We start from the raw sequence: 23,455 nt of genomic DNA, 5'->3' as shown, positions 1-23,455 counted from the left end.
GACTGGCATAATAACTGATCCTCCCTGTTAAATACATGGGGCTCAGATAATGTGCAGCTGCGGACAGCATTTGTGTTGGCGCTAACTGAGCTGAACGCAGGTCTCTGGCTTTTCCGTCCTTGACATTCGATCCGCTCGTCTGTGCGGTGTTGTGGCATTCGGTGCAGTGAGCCCGGCTGGTGATCGGCTCTAATGTGCTGAGAAAAAGAATCGTAACTTTTATGTTTGGCTTACGTGCACTCGCATACAAATTCTGACAACACCTAATATTTATTAGACCAATGCAGGCACAGGCACGCTCTGTTTTACCTGTCGTTGTCATTAGACACTCAAATGGTTTTCATATTATTGAATCCAAAATGTCACCAACAAATAAAGGTTTATTCTAATTCAACAACAGATCATCAACAGATGATCCACAAGTGCCGATCAATTCCCGAATAACATCAATTAACCTTCATCATCCTGTTACAGGACGCAGTCGAGCAGTAGGACCTCCACTGATATGATGACACATTCTTACTTGAGTATCTTGAGAGGAATTGAAGTGTCCTTAATGGCAACTATGACCCCTCCATGGTCCAGGTACAAGATGTGATGCTCCTCCTCAAAGACCTGTCAAACGAGACAAACAGACTCATTCTGGTCAGAAACAAGTGCTTTAGCGATGGTAGAAGCTTTTTAACTTGTCAGCATGAAGGGAGAGTTAGTACAGTAACAGAAATACTGTAAAGAAAATGGAGCGAAGCAAAGGAAGAAGCGGAATCAGGGTGTGATTCACCTGTCTCCATGTCTTCCCACAGTCTGAAGTGATGTACATCTCCTCCTTATATTCCACTAGCTTGGAGCCGAGGTTACCTAAGGATGAAAAATTGAGTCTTAACAGCCAGGAAGGTTCATACGAGGCAGGCAACAACAGCAGAGCCACAGAGGGAGGAGTGTGCAGAGGGAAAACAGATGTGAGCAGGCTAGACGGTGAATAAGCAAACAGACAGAACGCCTTCAATTATTTATCCCGTCGAAAGAATGAGCACAGGTGTAATGTTTGCTGATAAACCTACAATGTGAGGAGCGCATTTCTAATAAACTGCCTCAACGCTTTACTCCAGACAGCAGCACTGTTGTACAGCAGCACATGGGTAGTAGTCAAATCAGGCTCCTTTTGCCGTTTACCTTGGAGCCAGTTACATTTACGCGAAAACGTGGCCTAGATGCACACACCGTACTCGTCCTCATTCAGTTTTGGGCTGCGGGTATCTTTTCTTTCTGTGTGAAACGGCCTCACACAAGCTAACACAGCGGTGCACCCATTAAATAAATCACGCAGAAGGTGTGTGTGGGGTGAAGCCTGCTACTCAACAGTTAATGAAGACTTCAGTACAAACCGTTCTACAAAAGTAGAGCGGTTCAGCAGAGATTGACCAACAGCTGCTCCACTTGTTCCCTTCAGTCAATGTAATTCCACCGTTTATGGGTTTTTGTTTAGATCTGACCTGGGGTCTGCTCATTCAGTATTTACTGTCTATGTGGCAGTGCAGGGTAAATGAAAACCCTGAGTCTCCCAGTGTTGGGACTAGGAGTACTATACTGTACTGGATATTCTATTCAATGAATGTGACACTGATGACTGGCGATCTCTGTTGCCGTGGAGACTCACCAGCGCCCATGATGAGGCCTTGAGCGGAGTCTTTGGTGTGAACGGTCCCGGACACGTAGGGGTTGTCTGCCCAGCGCAGGTGCAGGTGAAGGTGGCAGTCGGGCTGTGGACAATCAGCAAAGCTTAATGTGTGAACCAGTGAGTTTACTGTCCAAGAACAGAGTCCAGCGAGGTGGTAAATGGTCTGAACGCACTGCAGCTCCCTCAGTGATGTTTGTGGAGTCTTACCACACAGATACCTGGTAACTCTACGGCAAATACAGCTCCAATTCAACTAATTTATTTTAACTGAGATTTCCAAATAAAAGCATTAGTCATAGGCGGAGCTGCTCCAGCTACTTCCCGCTGTCTCCCAGTGGGACACGACCATTCCTGCGGCTTCCATGTGAACAGCTGCGGTTTGGAGCTACGCCGCACGCCTGCACGGCCGCCGCCGCTCCCGAGTCCAGCCATGTTTAGCTGTGTTTAGTCGCGGCTGATGCGAACCCAGGCCGGCCTCCCGCCGCCGCAGAGCTTTTTCAACAGCCAAAGCAGTGGGACGCTTGGATCGTGAAGGCGGCACTGGAGACGCGTCCCACGTGGCGCTAGCAGGGCTTCATTAGCAGCGGCGGCCGCCAGCGAAAACACTCTGCACAACGTGATACGGAGCACGGTTGTTTCCAGTTGACCTGTTTCGAATCCTGCGTGAACTAGTCCGCAGGTGTCTAGAATTTCGTAATTGTGTTGAGTTGGGTGCACAGCTCTAGTATCAGGGGCTAAAAACAAGCAATTAAATGCTTCCTGATGTGTACCGATGCAGGCTGCAGGCGCTATTCTCCAATGTGCTTGAATCAGACGCGATGATAAAGTGCTGCAGTTTAGACAAGAGGACATTCATCTAATCCAGCCAGGTGGCGAGGTAATGGATCCAGCTGAGTGTGTTTCGCCGATAGTGACACATTAGATAGCACATCTAGAATCTGGCTTTGTCCCCCTCGCTGACTTGCGATGTCAGTAACGGTGATATGTGCGACGGCAGCGTTTGAAATAAAGCCGTCTCCCTGGCCAATAAATGGAAGCAGGCGAATCCGGGGGAGCTCATTGTCTTGGTGGGGTCATTATGTTGAGGTATGGGTGAAGCTAAAGGGAACGAAGGTCAATATCAACGGGATCGGCCGCGCTGCTGCGCGTCGGTGATGATAAACAAGCGTCCTGCTGATACCGGTGTCTCCTTCATATCTGCTCGCTAGATGGATGGCTCAAATAAAGGACTCTGCTCGCGCCCCCCTCCATCTACCTGCGAGATGCGATTTATGGACGTGAGGCCGTGGGTGACCAATCACTTTATCGCCCTGAAGAAGCAACTTTGATAAGACGGATGGAGGAGCCAGGCGGCAGCTCACACACTCAGGACGCAAGTGTCAGTAATCTGATCAATCGACGATGGTACGAGATTGAGTCCATCGAGTCATGATGCAAGCAGTCGAGTAGAGGTTCTGTTGGCGTTAATGATGCCAGGTAAACACCTCATTCACACGAGGTCCTGGTTTTCTTCTCCCCAAATGCAAATTAATTGTTCAACTAATCAAGGAATAATTTAATAGATGGTGACATTTCCACAGAAGGTGTTTGTCTTGTCTACTTGTCTGGCAGAACTGATGTCCATCAAACCGAGAATGACCTTTAGTCATTAGTCATTATCATCTGAATGTGGAACGAGGGCGAGCGCTTACTGGTTTGCAGCTGACTGGTTTGCCGTTCATGTCGCTGGTGGGCGGGGTCAGCGGTTCCCAGTCTCTTCCTTTGTTGTAGGTGATGACAGTCGTCACCTTGCCGTCAATCTTCTGGTTGGCCAGAAAAACCCCTTTGATTCCACGCACCTGGAGAACAAGGTGGCCGGTGTTTTATACTGTAGCACTGTACTGGTTTATCAGCCTTTGTTTACAACGTATTATTGTGCTGCCACGCTGTAATTTCATTACAGTGGTCACATTACCGATAATTAATTTGAACTTAAACCTTATTTCATGCCACTTGGTTACAATTTCATTTAGATGTGCAACAATTACTGGGTAATTAGCAAGCTGCTAATCTACCTTATTATTTTATTATAGTAGTAGTCTACCTTATTTTCCCACTGAGTTACAACGGGCTTCTCACTGAGGTTCCAAATAACTCTGCCAAAATGATTTATAACTTGAGCTACAGGTTTGGAACAATAAGTCAAACATAGGACGTGATGCCCTTTAACTGTCAGCGTGGCTGATAAGCGATTACCCACCGGACACCGCGTTACAGAACAACGCTCTCTGAGTAAACCACTGACACGGAAAGTGCAGCGCTGTAAACTTTAATACACTGAAATCAATACCAAGTGCATTGTTTTCGTGGCTGTGAGACCGCTAGCTAGTTGGAGCACTAAACACCAAGTTGATGATGAAGTGAGCACAAACAGACTCCCTGAGCTCCTATAATACGGTGCCGATGCTCACAGACGAGGTAATCGTTTAAATCGGCGCTTGTATCCTCTCTGGACTCCGTGTCTCCGCTTCCTTATCGCTCAACTTGTGCTCAGCACTTCATCTAGGTCCCTTCCTTTTGAGTCTGGGTGCTGCACGTTGCTTGTTTCTCTGCCCCTGTCTGTCCTGCCTCCTCTTTCACAGCATGTGACGAGCGTGCAGTGCGAGTTTGCTGTGGGGCCTTTTGCCTCCACGCTCCACTGCCTGCTCTGTTTCCTCCAACACTTCCCCTTTCCTTCCTCTTCCTTGTTTCATGGTGTCTATGATTTATCCATTCATCCAGAGACCTTGTAAAAACATTCAGGAAAGCTACAGATGAGTGATAGTCTGACTGGAGTGTAAGAAGGAAAGACGCAGGAGATTCTAGTCCAGTCTCCCTAGTCCAACATTAAAGTGCTTGAACAGATGCCTCCAAAATAAATTCAACATTACCATAATTGAAAGATCAGTCGCTAAATACATTCTCTTCATACTGTGTCATTTACACAAATGTGCATCTGCATATTTTAATGCAATAATAATGATCTAAGTCTGCAGTCTGAGTAAACGTGCTCGTTATAAATCTTAGCATGTGTTGCTAAGTAGCCACTGTGACTACCTGCAGGATTACTGTCAAATTTACGACTCAGTTCTTAATCGTGAGTTAAAAATATTTAGAGCTGAGAAGACTCTCTCCTTCGCTGCAGTGGCTTCAGTCAGAGGAGGTTGTTCTGGCACCCATTAATCTCCAGAGTCTGTCTCCCAGATGTTGCCCTGCTGTCTGGGGAACAAGCCTAGGATTTACTGGAGGAATTTACACAAGTACACATATGTCAAATACAGCAGAGGACCCGACTAAAACAAAGGAAAGGTGGTCGAGTGTTGCCCCATCTTCATGGTAACTTTTCTGTTAGTTAAGAATCCGTGAATGAAGTCGTCTTAAACCTCTGCAGTCCCAAAAGCAGACAAATGCTGCTTTGACAGCCCACTCCTAATTGGTAACGACTCAACGTAATCCAACCACTGGCTCCTCTTACTTCTTAGCACATAAAGCAACTAAGAGTAAGCAAACATGCTTTAAAGTGAAGTAAGGCCTTAACTTGCACGTATACAGGCTGATAAAAGTAGTAGCAGTAACAGTCTTACCTCCAAGATGTCGATGAGAACATTCTCCTCTGGCTGCTTGGTGCTGCGAACATTCTCCAGGACTATGGAGTAGTAGACGCCCTGGGGGTCCGACTGGTAAAGGTTATACGTATCTGACTGGTACCACTCCTGGAGGGCGAGGAAGACCTGGTCTTCATCCGTGCTCACTATCTGAACGTCCTGAAGGGGAGATAGAGGTTGCAGGGGGGGAGGCGGAGAAGTGGGTGTCAGAAATGGACAATCAATATTTTCTGAATCAGTGGCACTAGGAATGAAAGGAACAAAGAAAAAAGGAGAATAATGAAACCAAAGAAAGGAGATTAATTTTGAAAACAGAGGGGAGACGCACCGACTTTAGAGAGATCATTACGAAGGGAAAAAAATATGAAGGAAGAGGAAACAGATTAGACGTTGAGAGATGGAAGAGGAAATGAGTAATGAAGTGTAAAATAGATTTTGAAAAAAAAAGCAGTGAATGACAGCAGATGGGCAGAAGAAGATTGAGAATGAAAATGCAAAGGGGAAGTACAGTAAAACCAAAGCTGTCTGAATATGGAAGCGGCTCACTACGCTCCGAAGAACATAATCTAATAAATACAGAAACGCAGAGTCACATAAACAAACTGAGAGAGGTAGGGGAACACTTCGCTGCCTGAAAACTGTTCTTGGCAGCTCGGAAACCTTGTCAAAGCGTTTGAGCCTCCGGTGCAAATGGCTTCATCACTCATGAAAGACCGTAACGATGCTACAAAGAGCAACTCAGCATTTTCTCTGTGTTAGTGATTACATTACCATAACATTTCAAAATAAAGCCATCAGCGTGTGGGACAGAGTGCCCTGGAAGGTGTGTCTCCAATCACTGACGCGCCGCCATCGCAGCGAGGAGAAACACGCCAGCACTTAATTACACTTGGATTTACGGTTGGCGCTTGGAGGCAACACAGTGCTGGGAGTTTAGCAACGATCCTGAGACTCAGGAATGTACAGTCACTTTGTTTGTGCACGGATCCAACTGATGAACAGCTGATGGAGTGATGGAGTCAAAAACTGAGAAACCTGCAGAGATAGACCAGGCCAAATCTTCCTGTTTTGGACTAAGGGAAAACAAGGGGTTATGAGATATTTCAGCATCCACTGCAAGTTGTACATTTTCAAAATGCCATGTTTGTCTCTGAGTGGATTCTGAGGCTGAGAGCCTGACTAAAACTAGTAGAATCCTCTGGTGGCATCCTTCTTATTGGTGTTGGATCACTGAACGCCCTCTGAAAGAAAACAATCCATCCATCTCTGTCAGAGCCACAAAGACGAGGGCCATGAATTATCAGAGAAATATAAGGGCGTAATAAAAGAGAAAGATCGAAACAGCTAATATGACGGTGCAGGTTGAAGCGCCTGTGAACTTAAGTGGAAACTGTCTCCGTGCAGGGAATAAACCTTGGCTAAATTAAAGCACAGGAATTGGCGACGATAAGGCGTGATTAGTCAGCTGTAAAGTGAACACAACAGCAAAATGCCAGAAGACCAGACCCAAAAACGCTGCAGAGAAGCAGAGGCTGAAGTTGAATGATGGAAAGGCGGAACAGCATTTTTACCATGTTCCGCTAATTAAATTGGGTTTTGTCATGCATGTTTCAATTGTTGAACTTCACGCCTCAACCAACCTTGTTTTAAATTGCACAGATGTTTCAGGTGTGTGATTTCTAGATGTGTGATAGTGCTAAGTGTGATTGTGAAGTTCCTTCACAGTATCTGTCGAGTGTAAAAGAAAAATCTCAGCATGGCTTAAAGCAGCAGGGTCCACTTTTTTAACCGGTTCATTCATCCGTGTGATGTTCCACCACAGACACACACTGTACACAATGCAAACATGTTTACCTGTTTACACGGATTTCTATGCCAAATCTTACAAGAGTTATTCATGCAAGAGAAGAATAAATCCAGCGTCGTCTCTACTACATTCGGTGGAAGCTCGCGTGCAGTTACTCCCGACTTCTTCCTAATAGATGGAACTCCATCATTACCCAGGCTTGATCAGAGCCGCGGCTTGCTCATTTCATTAAAGAAGCGGACATCTGATGCCAGATTTCCCTTGGCAGTCGGCTGTGACATAATAGCCTCTCCAGCGTGCTCACACTCTTTCAGCAGCATTGAGCTCATTTCCTTTCACACTCTAACAGATCCCATTAATCATATTAAAATCCTCATCGTGGCCCTTGGACATTATTCACAGTGGATTCAGTAAAGAGGGCTCTGATATGGCCAGCCCACACATTTTACCTTCCAGAGACACTTGACTGACTTCTGGCTTCATTTATTCCCTTTAATGCGCCCTCTTAACGCTAAGATCAATCCACTTCATAATGACGAGCATATATCTTTATAAGCATTACCTCCATCTCCAAGATGTAAAGAAAATAGGTGTCAGGGGTCTTAAATTGATTTGTCTTGTTTTTTAAACTTCGCTTCACGTCTTTGCTTCGAACTTTAAAACTTCACATCGTGAACCAAGATGTCCAAAATCAAACAACCCAGGTTTCGTTTAGAGACTATTGTTAGAGGAGCTAACCTCCAGGTCATAGTTTGAATGTGTTGTTATGATTATTGACTTATCGTTCACCGTGTTGACACAATCAATTTGACTTGAAATCAGCTAAGTCTTGGTGTCGAGGTACAAAGATTTGCACAAAAATCCCAAATCCCCCACAGACAACACAGCAAAACTGCATGAGAATACTGTGTCACTTACTGTTGAGTGGTCAGATCCACTGTCAACAGTAGGAATGAGCGTTCTGACACATACACAGATGTGTTCCCCTCAGATTAGCTACATTTGACCTTCTTGTACAGACCCTTATGATCCTTCGTCCCCTTCCCACTTTCTGTACCACTGCTACTGCTACACCCTCAAACAAGACATCCACCAGGTCCACGTCAGCCGACTGTACTGACGCGGTGGCTGGTTATTAAAATGAAGTGTTAAAAACACAGAAAGGTGATTACATTCTGGTGGCAGACAGCAGAAGGGAAGAGGGAAGCAGAGCAAAAGAGGGGCAATTATTACCTGTGATTTCACAGCCCAGCAAGCTGTATACGAGCGTGTGTGTGTGGTTGTGTGTGTGTGTGTGTGTGTGTGTGTGTGTGTGTGTGTGTGTGTGTGTGTGTGTGTGTGTGTGTGTGTGGTTAATCCATAACTCGGGTCAGGTCTCGCAGGACGGAGCCAAACTGCTTTCTCTGATGGCCTCTGCATTTTTCATCCTCCAGCCTCTCAATTATTCACAGTGGAAAAACATGGAAACGCTCCCTCTCTTCTCCTTTCTGTCTCCCGCTCCGTCCCTCCTTTCCCTGCGTATCTCTCCCTGGGCCCTCGTCCTCCTCCCCCCTCGTCCTCCTCCTTGTCGCTCGACCTGAAAGCCTCGCTACGTGTGACCTATCTGCTCACCCAAGTAAGAGGACACATGTAGAGAGAGAGGGAGACAAGAGAGAGCAACTAGGGCATGTTTTAACTAAACCCACACTTGAAGTGCACACACACTCGCACAACACTGATTTATCCACCAGATTCCTGCCACACCTCATCAGATTGAGCCTGTCTATGCGTTGTATAGGGAAAGCGTGTGTGTGTGTGTGTGTGTGTGTGTGTGTGTGTGTGTGTGTGTGTGTGTGTGTGTGTGTGTAATTCAACCTCTTTCACCTTCCTTAAGCAACAATGATTATTGTATTTGACGTCTTCAGGCAAACGAGGCGAAGGATTTCTCTAAGTGCTGGACTGGAGCTGAACAGGAGTAATCCTATACAGTACATTCCATGAAGCCCCTCTCACAGCGTCAGCAGCAGTGATTGTCCTAGAGGTTTTCTTTAGTTTAACGCTGTAACTGGGCGACTTCACCATTAATTGCTGTGGTTCAATAACACTCAGGCTCATGTGCTGCTAAAATGGCCCCGTGCGCCACCAGTGGTGTCAGCAGAGGTTTCTGGCCTGTCTTGTATTGACCAGGGCTCGTTTACCTTCGTTGCTCATGTTAATGACCAGGGATGTGACTGAGTCGCTGCTTGATGCTGAATATTTTATGGGTGCTATAATGTATCTGGTAACAACAGCGCTTTGAATAGTGGTAAAAAGAAGGAGGTGTTTCCAGAGCTCACGGCGGCCAAGGCAAACTGCAGCCTTGGCCTCCAGTGGTTTAGGAGCTTTAAGGCTTCAGACTGAGCTGATGTTCAAAGCCTAATCCCAAAATTCTCTCCACTGCTAAAGTAGTGAATAAAATGTGGCGCACGTGACATTGACGTTCCCCGCAGGATGAAATTAAAAGTATTTGGTGGTTCAGTGACTAGTGAAAACCATATGCTGAGATTCTGCATTTTTAATATGATGTCTTGTCTCCAGCTGGCCCAAAAAGTCATATTCTCCTCTATGAGAAGTTCTCTGTTTCAGCCAAAGGAAGGTCGGCTTCTGACTAGAATGTGCAACAGGCTGGACAATAAGAAGTTCACCCTATGATGGACTGGAGCTCTGTCCAGGGTCTTCCCCACTTAAAGTCTATGACTGACAGACCACTGCTTTGTTGTGCGTTACCTTGGGCAAGGCGTACTTGGGGAACCTCATTTGGACAAACTCATTGCGGCGATAGGACACGTAGTATTTGGTGCGATTCCCTGTGGTGACCTGTGAAGCGGACAGAAAATACAGTAAACCACATAGACTCATCAATGCACGATAACAAACAATACACAGCAGCGGAAAGTTGGAATCTACAGTAAGATGATTTATTGTAGTATGAGCGTTTAACTGGAGTTGAAACTATTTTCCTTAAAATTGACTTGATTTAGTCAATAATAAAAGCATTAGCAGGATAATATTTGAAAATCCACTTAATTCAGATTTAGTTTATTTACAGCAAAAGAAAAGAAAATCGCTGCAGGACAGAAGGTTCCAATAATGACATTTATTAAGACTGAAAGCTTCACAAGCAATTTTTCTTAACTAAAATTTATTGAAAACAAACTGTAAAATAAAGTTGGCTCCAGAAAATGTAATGTGATGATTTAAACTTATTATTTTTTATTTATCTTCTTATTTTTGGGATCCAATTAGAATACAGATTGTTGAATACTCCCTGCAGTGGGAGCTGTGGGTGCAAAGCTGCATCCTGCCGCCCCACCGGCCGTCTGAGAGCTGGAATAGCAACAGCTGAGACTCAGAGAAGGAGCCAGCGGCTGTGACCGACAGCGACTTAGACAGAAGCTGAACGCGTTGCATCCCAAGTGACGGGCTCAGACGCCGGGAAGCGCCGCTCCATCAGAGTCGGGGCTTCTTGTAAGGTGAGCTGTGCTAGAACTTTTGTTCAAAATCTGACAGAGAACTTTTGTATTCAGTGCATCTATTTTGGTCTTTGAGGGAAGCGCTTTTACTTTTTTTTCGCCCCCTTTTATTTACTTTTTTGCATCGTCAGTGTTTAGATCGAGCTGCGATTCCAATCATCACGTGTGACTGAAAGCAGCAACCTAGCACAGCTTGTTTTAAAAGCTGAGCAGTGATGAAAAAGTGATGAAACAATAAAAGAGAGCGAGAGAGAGAGAGAGAGAGCGAGAGAGAGAGAGAGAGAGAGAGAGAGAGAGAGAGAGAGAGAGAGAGAGATCTTGAAGGAAATGTTACTGAGTGCTTTCAACAACGTTTGCTTCTTTAGTGTGTGTGTGTGTGTGTGTGTGTGTGTGTGTGTGTGTGTGTGTGTGTGTGTGTGTGTGTGTCTGTGTGTGTGTGTGTGTGTGTGCGTTGCATGATGCACACATGAGCATCGCTTTCCGTGAGCGTGCACGCTCTCAGTCAATTTCGCCGAAGGGGAGCACTGGATGCCGCTGCTGTATCCGCATCCGTCCAAAGGATGGCTCCAGCTGAACATGTATCTTGGGAGCTGGAAACTAAAAGGAACGCCTCCCATTCCGAACAGCGCCAGGCCCCTTGCTCTCTGGCCCCATGTTTTCCTCTACAGCAGACATCAGTAATGCTGTTAGTACAGGCAGAGTAATCCCTGGGGGATAATGGACCAGTCTAATGTTGCCTAATGAGGGTTTAATTCTTCCCGCACTCATAGGTACTGTACACATAAACATGCACCCACACCCATAATCCACTGTGGGGATTCTGTGGGGTTACGAGCTTTCATATACTCTGCTGTTATCGCATCCGAGTAAGATCGTCCTCCCCGGAGTCCACGGCGCCGCACAGTGTGGCAAGTCAATTACAGTCGAGGCGAGACTATTCCTGCACACTGGCCTGCCACGCAGCTCCTGTCCCTTCAAACAGACACTGGTGGCTGTTATCGGAGCACCAGCGTTTATCGGCCACAGCCTCCGTTGTGTCGACGTAGTGATGACTGCATTCATTTTGCACAGTGTGGTTAACAAATGAGAGCTGCCGCCGTCCGCTGGATGCTGAGATCAGCCCTCGCTTGCTAGTGAGACGCGTAGCTTCGTGCAACAGGCCCTCACCTTGACAAATATGTAGGCGTCCTGCACCAGCAGCGTGTTGTGGTCGATCTTGCCGAGGAACTGAGCCGTCACCATTTTGTCCGAACAGTTTTGGATGAGACAGGTGACATAGAGGTAACCTGCAGGGAGGGAGATCTGTTACTGCTGCTGAACCATGACAAACAAATAAAGACTGGTTTTAGTTTCATATTGCACGTTCAGCAAAAAACTTCATATCTTCACTTAGATTCTAGGTTATATGCACAGCACTGCTAAATATTGCTGCTACAGGACACAAGAGTGGAGGCGAAAACAAGGCAAACAGAAAAATGGAGACATTATTTTCCAAACTATATAAGATCTGACAGCTCCCCCACAGACTTATGGCAGTTTGAGGATCCAGATGGCCAGAAGGGATTATCCTCAGAGACACACACACAGGTTAGCGCCTGTTGTAAAGCTCACACACTATTGAATTTCAACCAGCAGCTGCATCAGCAAGACTGGCTGCTGAAATTCAGCTGGTAATGGAGAAAATGCTAACTCTCTCTCTCTCTCTCTGCTCTCTCTTTCACACACACACACACACACACACACACACACACACACACACACACACACACACACACACACACACACACACACACACACACACACACACACACACACACAGATGCACTGCTTCGACCTTGAATGACATTCAGACCCAAATGAAGCTCACGCTGATATGTATGTTTTGCAGGTGTCCCATGAAATCTAAACGCGTGATGAAGGTGAAGAAGCCCTCAGAAATATCACAGAGGATCTGGTTCGAATAGTCGGCTCACTTATCTGACTATTCGTTAAGTTGAAGTCATACAGTTGTCATCCATACAGTAGATTAGAATATATTTCTGACATTAAATACTTGTAAACAATGCATGTCAAAACTATTATTTTTAAGCTACAAGCTAATTTTAGTTATTCAGCCTGAGATGAAAGTCTCAGACAGCTTTGCACAGTGAGGAATGTGTTTTAGGTTGTTAAATAAATTAGGTGAGATTTCAATCCCCTTGTATTATTAAATAAACATGGGAAATTATGATGAAACACAACATCTCTAATGTGTTTAACGCCAGCGTGAAGTGAGTCCATAGCGCTCCATGAGTCATCAGCAACCGTGGCCTCTCTATTGTCTCGGCACTCCGCTTCATCTCCAGTAAAGAGGTGTCTGCTCCGACAAATGCACTGGCTAATTTATCGAAAAGCCCCAAACATTCCATCAAAGCAACATATGGCAGAGAAGTCATTAAAAAACTATTAGACCGGGCTGAGTGTTCAATCCCAGCCTGAGCCACACACACACACACACCCCGTCCTCAAACACCTGCAAACACACACTTAAGAACGTGACTTCATGAAGTAAACGATGAGGCCAAAATAATAAAAATAATAATTTGCTACATTGAATTCGAGGTTTTATGCTTATCAGGGAATGAAAAGGCTTTCCTGCGCATCACTCTCCCTCCCGACACGCAAACAGAGACCCTTCATGCCGACCTTCCCGTCCACGCGGCTCATTCATCAGTCCCCCCCCTCAGCGAAACCAGACTCCTGTCCCCGCTCATCAGCTAGTGGTCCGGGGTGCGAATCCCGCCCCGGTCTCGGCTGCAAGGCCCCTATTGCGAGTCTACGCCCCTCTATGTAGCGCGGCGCCGCTTAACCTTGGTCCGGCCACATGCGACGGGAGGGAGAACACGGTGAACAGATTGGGCTGCCATGCCTGAATGCCCCGGCCCGCCCTCTCCCAACCATCTATCTGGCCATGGAAGCACATGAGAGTGGAGGGGGGGGCTACCTAGCACCAGAGAGCTCTCATGCTCGGGCAGCTGGCCCGGGCCGACAGCCTCTCCTCTTTACCCTCCACAAACACAGGCGGCCTTGTTTGGCCTGGCAGCGTTCTCAAAGCAGGCAGCATCTTCTGAGCGAGGGTCAAAAGAGCATTTCTTCTTTGGGGATTTAAAAAGTGCTGTTTTCTCATGGATTGGGAGGGGGGGGGGGTGTGGAGGGTTAGAATGAATAGAGAGAGCAAACCTTTCCCCCTCAAGTCTGTTTAGCGTGAGGGATATTAGGTTGAACCCGAACACTCGTGTGTGTTAATACCCACAGTCACAAACACTCTCTGAACAAAGCGGGGAAGAACGTTACACTGCAGGGAAATTAACTGTACGTCACAATCCAGAGTGAAAACATAAAAAACCTTCTGATCACTGTACCTCCGCTCGTATCCTGCATCTCCATGTGCACCAGGTCAGGATCCACGTCCACACCAGGCACAGACCTGGAGACAGAAGGTCCCAGAGGAGCATGTTAACATTCAGTTAAACATCTGAAACGGAACTACATTTGTTAAAATGACAGATTCTGAAATGTTACATGTGGAATGTAATAAAAAATTGTATATACATTACGATTTGAAGTAAAACTACCCATGTCTTATTGCAAATCTGCCTGAAAAATACAATCACCGCATCTGAAAGAGCTCTCATCTGCTGGAATCGCTCCTCCTGCTCATAGCGGCCACGAACAGGCGTCGTCCTAAATCTCTTTTATGGAAGTGACACGGGCAACTATTCCACTGTCTACTGTAGCGGCTGCCATTGTGGAAGTCAGGAGTAAGACTTATTGACTGGAATCAATATCTTCCAACACTAAAACCCTTTTCATCAACGTTGCTTCGCTGCAGTGGAGGGAAAACGCTCCGAGTCGCACACACGCTTTATTACGTTTTGCACAGATGGATTCATTTTTTTACGCGGAGAGCATCTTTTGGAAGCCTCGCCTCACAGGCCTGCATTAACAAGAGGACCGGCCCCTTCCTCACTGTTCACACAAGCACCTGGAACCGCGTTCTGCCATAACACAGGGTTTCAACCACGCTGTGTTGCTTTCACTTTAGGCTCCTAAATTCATCTTACCCCAGTAAGCGATACATTATTTATATGACAAATAAAATATTCCCAGTTCAATGTTGGAGTAAAACATACAGTGATCAAATCCCAGATCACGGCGCTGGAGTGTGTACATAGCATTTGCTCCACTTTGATTAAAATACCTCAGTAAATATGCAGAGCTTAGCTCTTCCTGGCGGCTGCTCTCAGACTTAGCTTCACAGCCGTCGAACCTTTACGGCCTCGTTTCTTCTTGGAAGGATCCTGACACGCGTAGCCCACAGTGCTTTTCCTCCACACGTCCTCCAGTGAGCAGTAAACTAAGCCGCTCATCTGATTAGGACTGTGCGGCGCACTCTGTAAAACTCCTTCAGCTCGGTTGGGATAGACGCCGAGATTTAAAACCTCGTTACTTTGCTTATAAGGAGACTTTACGAGCAATTAGCAGCCCGGGGGGTTGGGGGGTGGGGGGGCGCAGGATCGAGTTGGGTAAATGTTCTTGTTATCTTTACGGTCACTGCTACATGACATTTAGGAAGTTCTGGCAGTTTGCTAGTTCGGTTCTTTATCAAAGCAATCAAATAATAAAAGCCTGAGCGGTGGTTCTGGTTCGGGCGATGGTATCTAATAAAATGAGGTAAACTACATTTTACAAGGGTAATTTTTTATAGCAGTTGATTTTTCCATGAATGTGCTTTGACGTTCTTTCTAAGGGCCAATGAAACCCAGTGAGCAGCTCCGAGACCTGCCATGCAGAACGTCACCGATTTACAGGCAGATTAGGAAAAGATCAAAGTCGTCGTAGACGTGAAGCAGCTGAACATCTGGACACACTTAAGGTTTGTGGCTACAGGTATTAAAGGACGTAAAACTAATTGTAGACCTGGGAAATGCTGCTCGTACGTACAGACCGGGCTGAACTGTGCACCTTACTTTTGTACTCTGATTTCTTTTATTCGGTGATTCAGTTATTCTGTGCTTTAGAAACTGAAGAAATGTTAGAGGTGTGAAATGTTCCAGGCAAATGTGAATTATTATCGCCTGAAAAATCAAAAAAGAAACAAAATTCAAACTCTGTGTGACCCTGAGGGAAAATTGTTAATATTTACTGTGTCTGACCACGTGGTTGGACGGGTCCGTAACACACAGAACCTTCCCACAGTAGACGGCGAGTTGATGCCAGTGTGAGACATCGTGTGCCGGAACAAAAAGCATGAGTGGCAGCAAAGGGCTTACGGAGCTTCAGGCATGAGAATGTGTGGGATCTCAGCTTGGAGGCAGGAAATACTTTTTAGCCCAGTTCTTCACCTTGGAATGGTTATGTTTGCCGACTAAAAGGTCCAATGAAAAGGTCTATTGAAGCTGCAAGTATTTATCAGTTTCTATCATCTGCGTGTCGCTAACAAGCATCATAGCGGCGCAATGAGGTCGTCATGCAGCTTCTTTGCTAGCTGCTCCCCGTCGCCGTAGGAACGGCTCCCATCACTCCTGCTGAAGCGTCCTTGACTAGGACTTTGAACCGCTGCTCCTCACTCAGGGCAGGTTAATCTGGGTAAAAGTGTCAGCTGCGCTCTTGAAATGCAAATGGCCACGTTTAAAGGTGAGCGCATGAGCACGAGCAGCGCGTTTAATCATTCCGCCGGCGTCCGGGTCCAGTTGGAGGCTCGTCGCAGTCTAAGAGTGTGGGTTTTCCTCCTGTTTGGGCAAAGTGGAGGCAGAGAGGCAGAGGGAACGAAGGGCGAGGTAAACAGAGGAGACCTGCTTTAGAGGAAACAGGAGGAAGCGCAACAAGCTCCAAAAACATCCTCCCGAGCCTGAACCGGGTCTCCTCCCGGCTCTAGTTTCACTCCTCGCACACGTGCCTTTTTATTTTTATCGCCTTTCTTCCAATGTTTGCTTTTGTTTTCTGTTGTCTTCCTGTGCGACGCTGGGCCACTTTCAAAAACTGCTGTTTATTTACGGTCAAGATGACGAATAGGAACTTTTACAGGCCGGATTTTGAAAATCAAGGCTCGCAGGAACACATTTTGGCCAGACCACCCCAACAGCAGATTGATTACAATGCGTTTTGTGTGCGATCCAAGGGAACCGGCTGCCAGAGGCCTGAGCTCGGGTTGCTTTGATGGTTGTTAGGCCAGAGCCAACAACCATCTGACTCCTGCCTGACCACAGTTTTTAGTTACTAGTACAAAATCATTTAAATCATCTCTAAATTATTTGTACAAAAATATAATCTGCTTGTTTGTGTTTTGTTATGTTTTAACAGTACAGTGGCCTCTAAGGGACATTTTAGTGAGTGATACAAGGTGAGTGGTTTTCCCCTGATTCACCCAGAACACACAATAAGGTGTCTAATCAATAGGTTCGAGCACAAAAAAGGAAAATATTAAAAAAAACTGAAAAGCTGGATAAAAACTAATGAAGCGTGAATAAAGTAGCAGAAAAAACAACAGTAGCAAAGTCAAACTAAAACAGTGCAATCAAGAAGAACTACAACCAAAACAATGTGAAAATCAAAACAGCACAATGAACCAAAACAAAACAATAGAAAGGAACTGCAGCAGGTGATTCATCACAAACATCTCAATCAATTATTTAAGCCATTGATCAGAAATGCTGAGATTAAGTTTTGTTTTCTATACAACACATTTATTTGTAGTCTGCAAACCTCACACCCCGTTTTTCATTTAATTCATTTACTATTATTAATATTATTATTTTATATTTGTCAGAATAAGGCAGATTAGACAGATTCATTGCTACCTCTCACTTTCAGGTTGATATAATAAGCAACTTTAACCTGAAGCAGGAATCACTTTTTCTCACTCCTCTTTTCCCGAGCTGGTGATTTGTGCCTTTGATTTGCTCGTATACATCACAGGTGCCCGGACGTGTGAAGCAGTTCATTTGCTACAGGCAGCGAGAGGAAACAAACACACGTCCGCGCTCGCTTGTATTTCAGTGCCGCACACAGTGGAAACGCACAACTAAGCTCGTCTCACTGACTCCTTTCCAAGAATGCTCATCTGTGCATTGCTTTGCTCATAAGCTGCAGGGGCTCCTGAATCAGACCTGTTTGTCTGCTGTGTTATCAGGATTATCTGCACGTGTGGTTTGGTGCATTTCTGGGCCCCGTTGTCCTGCAGAAGCTCTTCTACAGATGGCCTGATGTTTCCTGGGACCAACGCAGAGCGAGAGAAAGCAAACCCGGTCCAGTTCCATGAGTGAGACACCTGGTGCAGCCAATCAAGCCCTTCATCAGAAGCACCAGGTGTGTCTGAGACGCTTCCTGATCTGTGAACGCGCGCTGTCATTCGACACGGTCCATCATTTTTTGTTGAATATGGAGGAACAACGTGTACCTTTATGGCGACGGACTAATCCTGAGTCCTAATGAAGTAGCGTCACCCACTACGACGCTGAAAAATAAGACAAACTGACCAGAAGACCTTGTCCTTCGTCACTCGCTCCTGAAGCAGCGTCCATTTGCGGCCCAGGTCTGTGGAAGCAAAGAGCTGGAGGCAGAAGAGAGACGTGAGCGCGATTAGTCAGACAAACACACACTCGGCAGAACGTGGCCTTGAATTGCGGCGCAAACCTGAGATTTGAAAAGAGAAGCTCACACAATCAAGCCTCTGGATTTCGCAGCCCACTGACTTCAGACTGAGCTGCGTTAATTATTAATTACCGCCAGCGCGCGCTTATGCCAAATGTGTTGTGAGCGGCGGGAAGCGAAGCGCGTCTGAAGCTTGTGCGTCTCGCGTGAGTTTGCACAGCATCGATCGCACCCTCAACCGAAGTCTATTGATCCGGGCACAAGGTATCCTTGATGTCTGAAAAGCACAATGCGGCTGAGATAAAGGGCTGCACAACAAAAACACAAACTCCTCATTGTCAGACGCGCACGTCTACGCGCGGCTCACAACATCTCTCGCTCTGAACCATCTGAAAACAGATTCAACCCTTATTCTGTTAACTACTGCCTCTGATTTCCCTCCTTCATTTAGCTTGATTTTACTTAAAGAACAATAATAATAATGTGTTTCTTGCTGTTTGTGGCTGTTCGAATGGATGATTTATATAAAAATATGTTTTTTAATGCAAGACACAAGAGAGGGAGAGTTGACCCAAAGTTACTGGACAGTTTTTGTTTCTCGCTGCCTTCAGTCAATAAAAAAGTATTTTACTAAAAGTCAAGTGAGATTGGGTCATGTTTTCAATATGAAATGTAATATCAAAACGTGTGTGTGCAGCTGTACAGTAAATCACACATCTAGTTCTCTCTGAGCCTCATTTTGTGCCGGTGCGTGTGAAGATTGAAGTGCCGGTACCGGTGCCGGTACCGGTTCTGGTACCCACCCTGCCCTCCTTGCAGTAGGCCAGGAGCTTGTCCTCCTCCTTGGGGTGGAAGACGAGCGTCTCCGGCACGAAGGCGATGGACTGCCGCTGGAAGGAGGCGCCCTCGTCGGTGCTGATGAACAGCATCTGATCCCGCTCGTTTACGGACGAGCCCACCAGCACCACCTGCGGGAGGGGCGGCACACGGAGATCGGGTCAATGGCGTCAATAGCGCTGCTAATAAACATGAGCGCACGCATGAGCACACGTTCATGGCGCCCGGCTCGCGGCGACACTGTATTGATCATCTCCTCAGACTTTCATAGCTCATAAAGTGGAGGCGTTAAACACGGGCCGTGCCCCGACCTGCCGGCCCACCAATCACAATTATGTCCCGGCCACCGACGGGCAGGATCGATGGGAGCTAACGAAGCGGAGTCTCTCATTAGGGCCGTTTCAGAGGTGGAGCCTGTCCAATGAGGCTTTTTAGGTGTTGTTGTTTATTGTCAGCGTGCAGTTGTTCGCAGCTGGCCTGTACACAACATACAGTATCTGTTATAGTACAGTCCCCCTATCTGCAGAGTATTTAGTCAGGCACATAATGGAAATCACCAGATGACATCTGTGTTCGTCCTAAGCATCTGTTCCAGTCTGACGCCGAGGTTTCAGATTAATGGATTCAAAGCAGTAAAGTGACAGGGAGTTTATGAAGGACGGTGCCGTTTGTAATTGGTATTTAAAGCGTGATAAATGGCGGTGATCCGCCACAAACATGGGGAAGTTGTGAGGATGGGCTGGAGCTCACAGCAGGACGGACGTGGGGTTTTAGGTCCCACCGTCCAACAGTAAAATCATAGTCTAGGTTAAATTAGAAAAGTCCAAGTCTGACTGAACTGTAACCTTCTTCCGTGTGTGAGCATCGTGATCAATCAGCCCGGGCGTTTGTTTGCCAGTGAGGAACGAGCAGCAGACCAGTCACACGACCAGCATGAGTCGGGCTGGAGGGGATAATTCCTCTTTATTGAACCGTTTTTTCATTTGTTTTGTGAATGCGGGCGCCGTTCGTCTGGATTTCCACCTGAGCTGCCTGCAGTGTTTGCTGTCGGAAGCCATGAATCTCCGTTGGAAAGCTCACGGGTCAGTGTCTTATCTCCTCTCAGACAGACAGCGCGCTCCTGCAGATACGTGTCAATTAGGAAGAACGCACATTGTTACTACCTGCTGCTTTTATTTATGCCAGAACATCAGACGGTTCGGTTTCACCAGTATTAGCTCTCACTTAATTGTCTCACGTTGGGGCAGGATCAACAAACTGGCCAATCTGCCTCTATGCCTTTAAAAGACCTCACTCGGTTTGACCCAGAGCTCTGACGTCCGGGCGTCCTGAGGACACGCATACGCAGCGGTCGGGGACATGAAACAGCAGAAAACCCCTTAGAAACGTGACCTCTGAACTCTGAACTGATCAAGTCCAAACAGGGAACGGGTCCAGTCCTGGAGTCTGGACAGGGACACGACTCGCTACTGCCACCGCTTGTTTGGGAGGCGGTTTAACAGCCTCCGTGTTCCTCATCGGACCTTCTGTGGCTCCAGATGAAAAACGCCTGTTGACCCCAACGCTGCCTTCACAGTCACAGTCGGAGGAGAAAACGCCAGTCTCGGTCAGAACTGGTCCCAGAGAGCAGGTTTGTGGCAGAAAAGCGCCGGCTCTCGGACGCAGTAACGCGACCTGCCAACAAGTGGCGCTCTTGTCAAGCTGTCTGTCCCGGCGTCTCCAACCTTGGGAAGCGCATTCGGCAGCTCGCACATTGGACACGTCTGTGCAGCTGCTAAGCAGGAGTGGGGCCGCCTGCACCCATAACACAATCCCCTCCCCTGTAACTCCAGTTATGATCCTCCACATTCAAACCGCTTTGATACATCCTTCCCCCGTAACCATTTCCTCTGAGTAATAACTGGAGCTCTGGGAAGCACAGTGCTGCTATTGTGCTTGGCAGATAAAAGCAGGCTCCAAACTTCCTGTGTCTGCTCTGGAGACTGTAGGGGTGGCACATTAAGGGGACTCGCAGAAACAGAAGGCTTTTTTTGTTTTTTTTTTGGCTTAAATGCCACCGAGGCCTCAACACATCTGCGCAGCATCTCACTCACAGTCGAGCCGACAAAGGGAACAGCCCACAGGCAGGTGGAGGTTCATGCTGCCTGCTTAACCAGCTACAGTAGATGGAGTTAAGGTCTTTGGGTAATTACAGTTACATTAAGATGGAAGACAGACAAAACCCCAAACCATTGTTTTCTACACTCCGACTCAGACATACAGTATGAGGCAGCGAAGGACTGCTGGGATAATGGCTTCCCAGTCAGTTCCATACAGTGTATAACTCCTGGGTCGCGCTGGGACCGAGGCCCCCGTCCACCTGGTGCTGAAGAAGAACCCACTCTGATCCAAACGACTGTAAAACACAGCAGGAGTGGCCTAGTGTTGGTTTGTTCGGTCCAGCGTTTAGGCCTGCGTTTGGTTTAGTGAAGCTGAAGTGGTTCACTGTCACTGAAAGGCACTTTGGTGACGTTCTCTTGGTGGAAGAACATACAGTAAGCAGGGGAATTGGTTTCAGTGATGGCATCTTGTCTCATTCACGACCGCACCGAGTGTGGTGACATCATTGACCAGTTTCCAGCACCAAGTGGACTTTTGTCAATATTCTATAAGAGGCTGGGAACAAGAGCAGCGATCTCCACTTTCTCAGTTTTAATGCAAGGCGAGTTTTTTTTTTTTTCTTCACAGCATCACTTGATGTTGGAGCAGTTGCCTGTTGGTGAGCTCAGCGCAGTAAAAAGGGAGCTGAGGGTTTGGGAATAAAGAGAAAAATACGGAAGGTCTCCGAAAAATGGAGGTCGTGGAGAAAATAGATATATAAAAATAAAAAGAATATCGAAGACACGCAGAAGGTCTGAGAGCATGTGAGTGAACATTCCCACCGCTATGTCTTTGTAAAACATCAGACGAGGAAGATTCAACAACAAGGTTGACTTCTCACACATTGCTAACGCTGTGTAATGTCAATCTACTGTGTATAGGCTTCAGCACTGTTCCAACTTCAGTGGAAGTGTCCAACCTCACGCTCTGACTTCACCGGAGCTGAGGTGAGAAACGATACACACTCCAGAGGAGCGGGCGATCACGAGCGACACGTTGTCCTGCGAGGTGTTGGCTCACGGCACCGTTAGAGGCCTGAGAGCGCTCCCTCGCGCCTCGCGTACACCACAAACGCATTAGCTGGAGGTGCGCTGCTGCATTATACATATGAAACCCCTCCTCGCCCGCTGCATGTGTACGACGGTGGAGGTGACTGGAAAACATGCTCGGCCCTGGAATAATCCCACACGTTGGCTCGTGTCCAGAGAGACACACACACACACACACACACACACACACACACACACACTACACGCTGCTTGTTGCCTCGAGCCAAAAGCTTGTTAAAAATGTACAGTGTTTTATACACAACAATCGTGTTACAGTATATTATAAAGGTACAATGCATGTGTACTTTAACTGTGCATCCTCGTAGGCTCAGTAGGTTGTGGTCACATGAGCATCCAAAGAAACCCCCCCCCCCCCCTCCAGGCGCACACCCAGACGCTGTAGCTTGCATGGATGAATGGATGCATAATTACAGGAGTGACGCCCACTATGGAACAACATACACTTTGGGAACGCGGCCCAATTGTTGGGCCTAATAACGTATGATTGAGCTAGAAATCCTTAAAACATTATTTGGCCATCGTGAACAAAGCTAACAGGAAATCAATGGCTGATGCAGGGCCACGTGAGGCACAAACGCCTCCTCCGTGCTGATAGGCCACCGCCACCCGGCTTCTACCGCCTCTGCTTCTATTCACTGTTGTCTCTGCTCCTTTTCTCCATCCCTCTCACTGACGGATCTCTCTATCTTCGCTGCTGCTCTGACATCTCCCCCCCCCCCCCCCCCCCCCCCCCCCCCAGGTCTTTCTCTACCTGTCGATGATAGACGGAGAGAGACAGCGATCGCACCTCGGCAAAGCGCTGGCTCCCTTTTCTTAACGGTGGAGTGGAGAGTGAGGGACCTCAGAGTAATTATTCTAGACTTAATTCCACAAAGAAACCAGCATCTTCTATCCATTTTAACTGTATTGTGACAGATGACGCCAACTAATCAACTAAAACCTTCCACACATTTGTTGCCACGTTCCTCTCCTTTGCTCCGGTTCTCTCCAGTCACGTCCTCCAGCTCTGTCTTTGGTCTGTTCTGTGCCCACCAGCAGCTCACGCCCCCTGCATCTCCTGTGTGCGCTGTGAGGAAACAGCCGAGGAGCCCAGGTAACATAAGGCCACTGTGTTTTGTCTATGCTCAACCCTGCACCCAAATCCCACTCCTCGCTCCGAGTCACGCACTGTCTCGGCC

General features: G+C 47.0%; 1 protein-coding gene across 8 annotated transcripts in view; it reads right to left on the bottom strand.

Annotated features, from left to right (window-relative positions):
• The window catches only part of sorcs2 (sortilin-related VPS10 domain containing receptor 2), a 183,921-nt gene that overhangs the window by 12,871 nt on the left and 147,595 nt on the right, over positions 1 to 23,455 (bottom strand). For all 8 annotated transcript variants that reach the window (XM_029140052.3, XM_029140045.3, XM_029140061.3 and 5 more), the window contains exons 4-13: positions 19,035 to 19,199; positions 18,117 to 18,190; positions 14,001 to 14,065; positions 11,767 to 11,885; positions 9,854 to 9,943; positions 5,281 to 5,460; positions 3,370 to 3,516; positions 1,658 to 1,760; positions 782 to 858; positions 524 to 615 (exon numbers count right to left, since the gene is read on the bottom strand). In XM_029140052.3, the coding sequence (XP_028995885.1) occupies positions 524 to 615; positions 782 to 858; positions 1,658 to 1,760; positions 3,370 to 3,516; positions 5,281 to 5,460; positions 9,854 to 9,943; positions 11,767 to 11,885; positions 14,001 to 14,065; positions 18,117 to 18,190; positions 19,035 to 19,199 (1,112 nt within the window). The remainder of the gene's footprint in view (positions 1 to 523; positions 616 to 781; positions 859 to 1,657; positions 1,761 to 3,369; positions 3,517 to 5,280; positions 5,461 to 9,853; positions 9,944 to 11,766; positions 11,886 to 14,000; positions 14,066 to 18,116; positions 18,191 to 19,034; positions 19,200 to 23,455) is intronic.

Source organism: Betta splendens, chromosome 2 (assembly GCF_900634795.4).
Source record: "Betta splendens chromosome 2, fBetSpl5.4, whole genome shotgun sequence".
Lineage (NCBI taxonomy): Eukaryota > Metazoa > Chordata > Actinopteri > Anabantiformes > Osphronemidae > Betta > Betta splendens.
The sequence above is the reverse complement of the archived record's forward strand: the minus strand, read 5'-3'. Positions and strand labels throughout refer to the sequence as shown.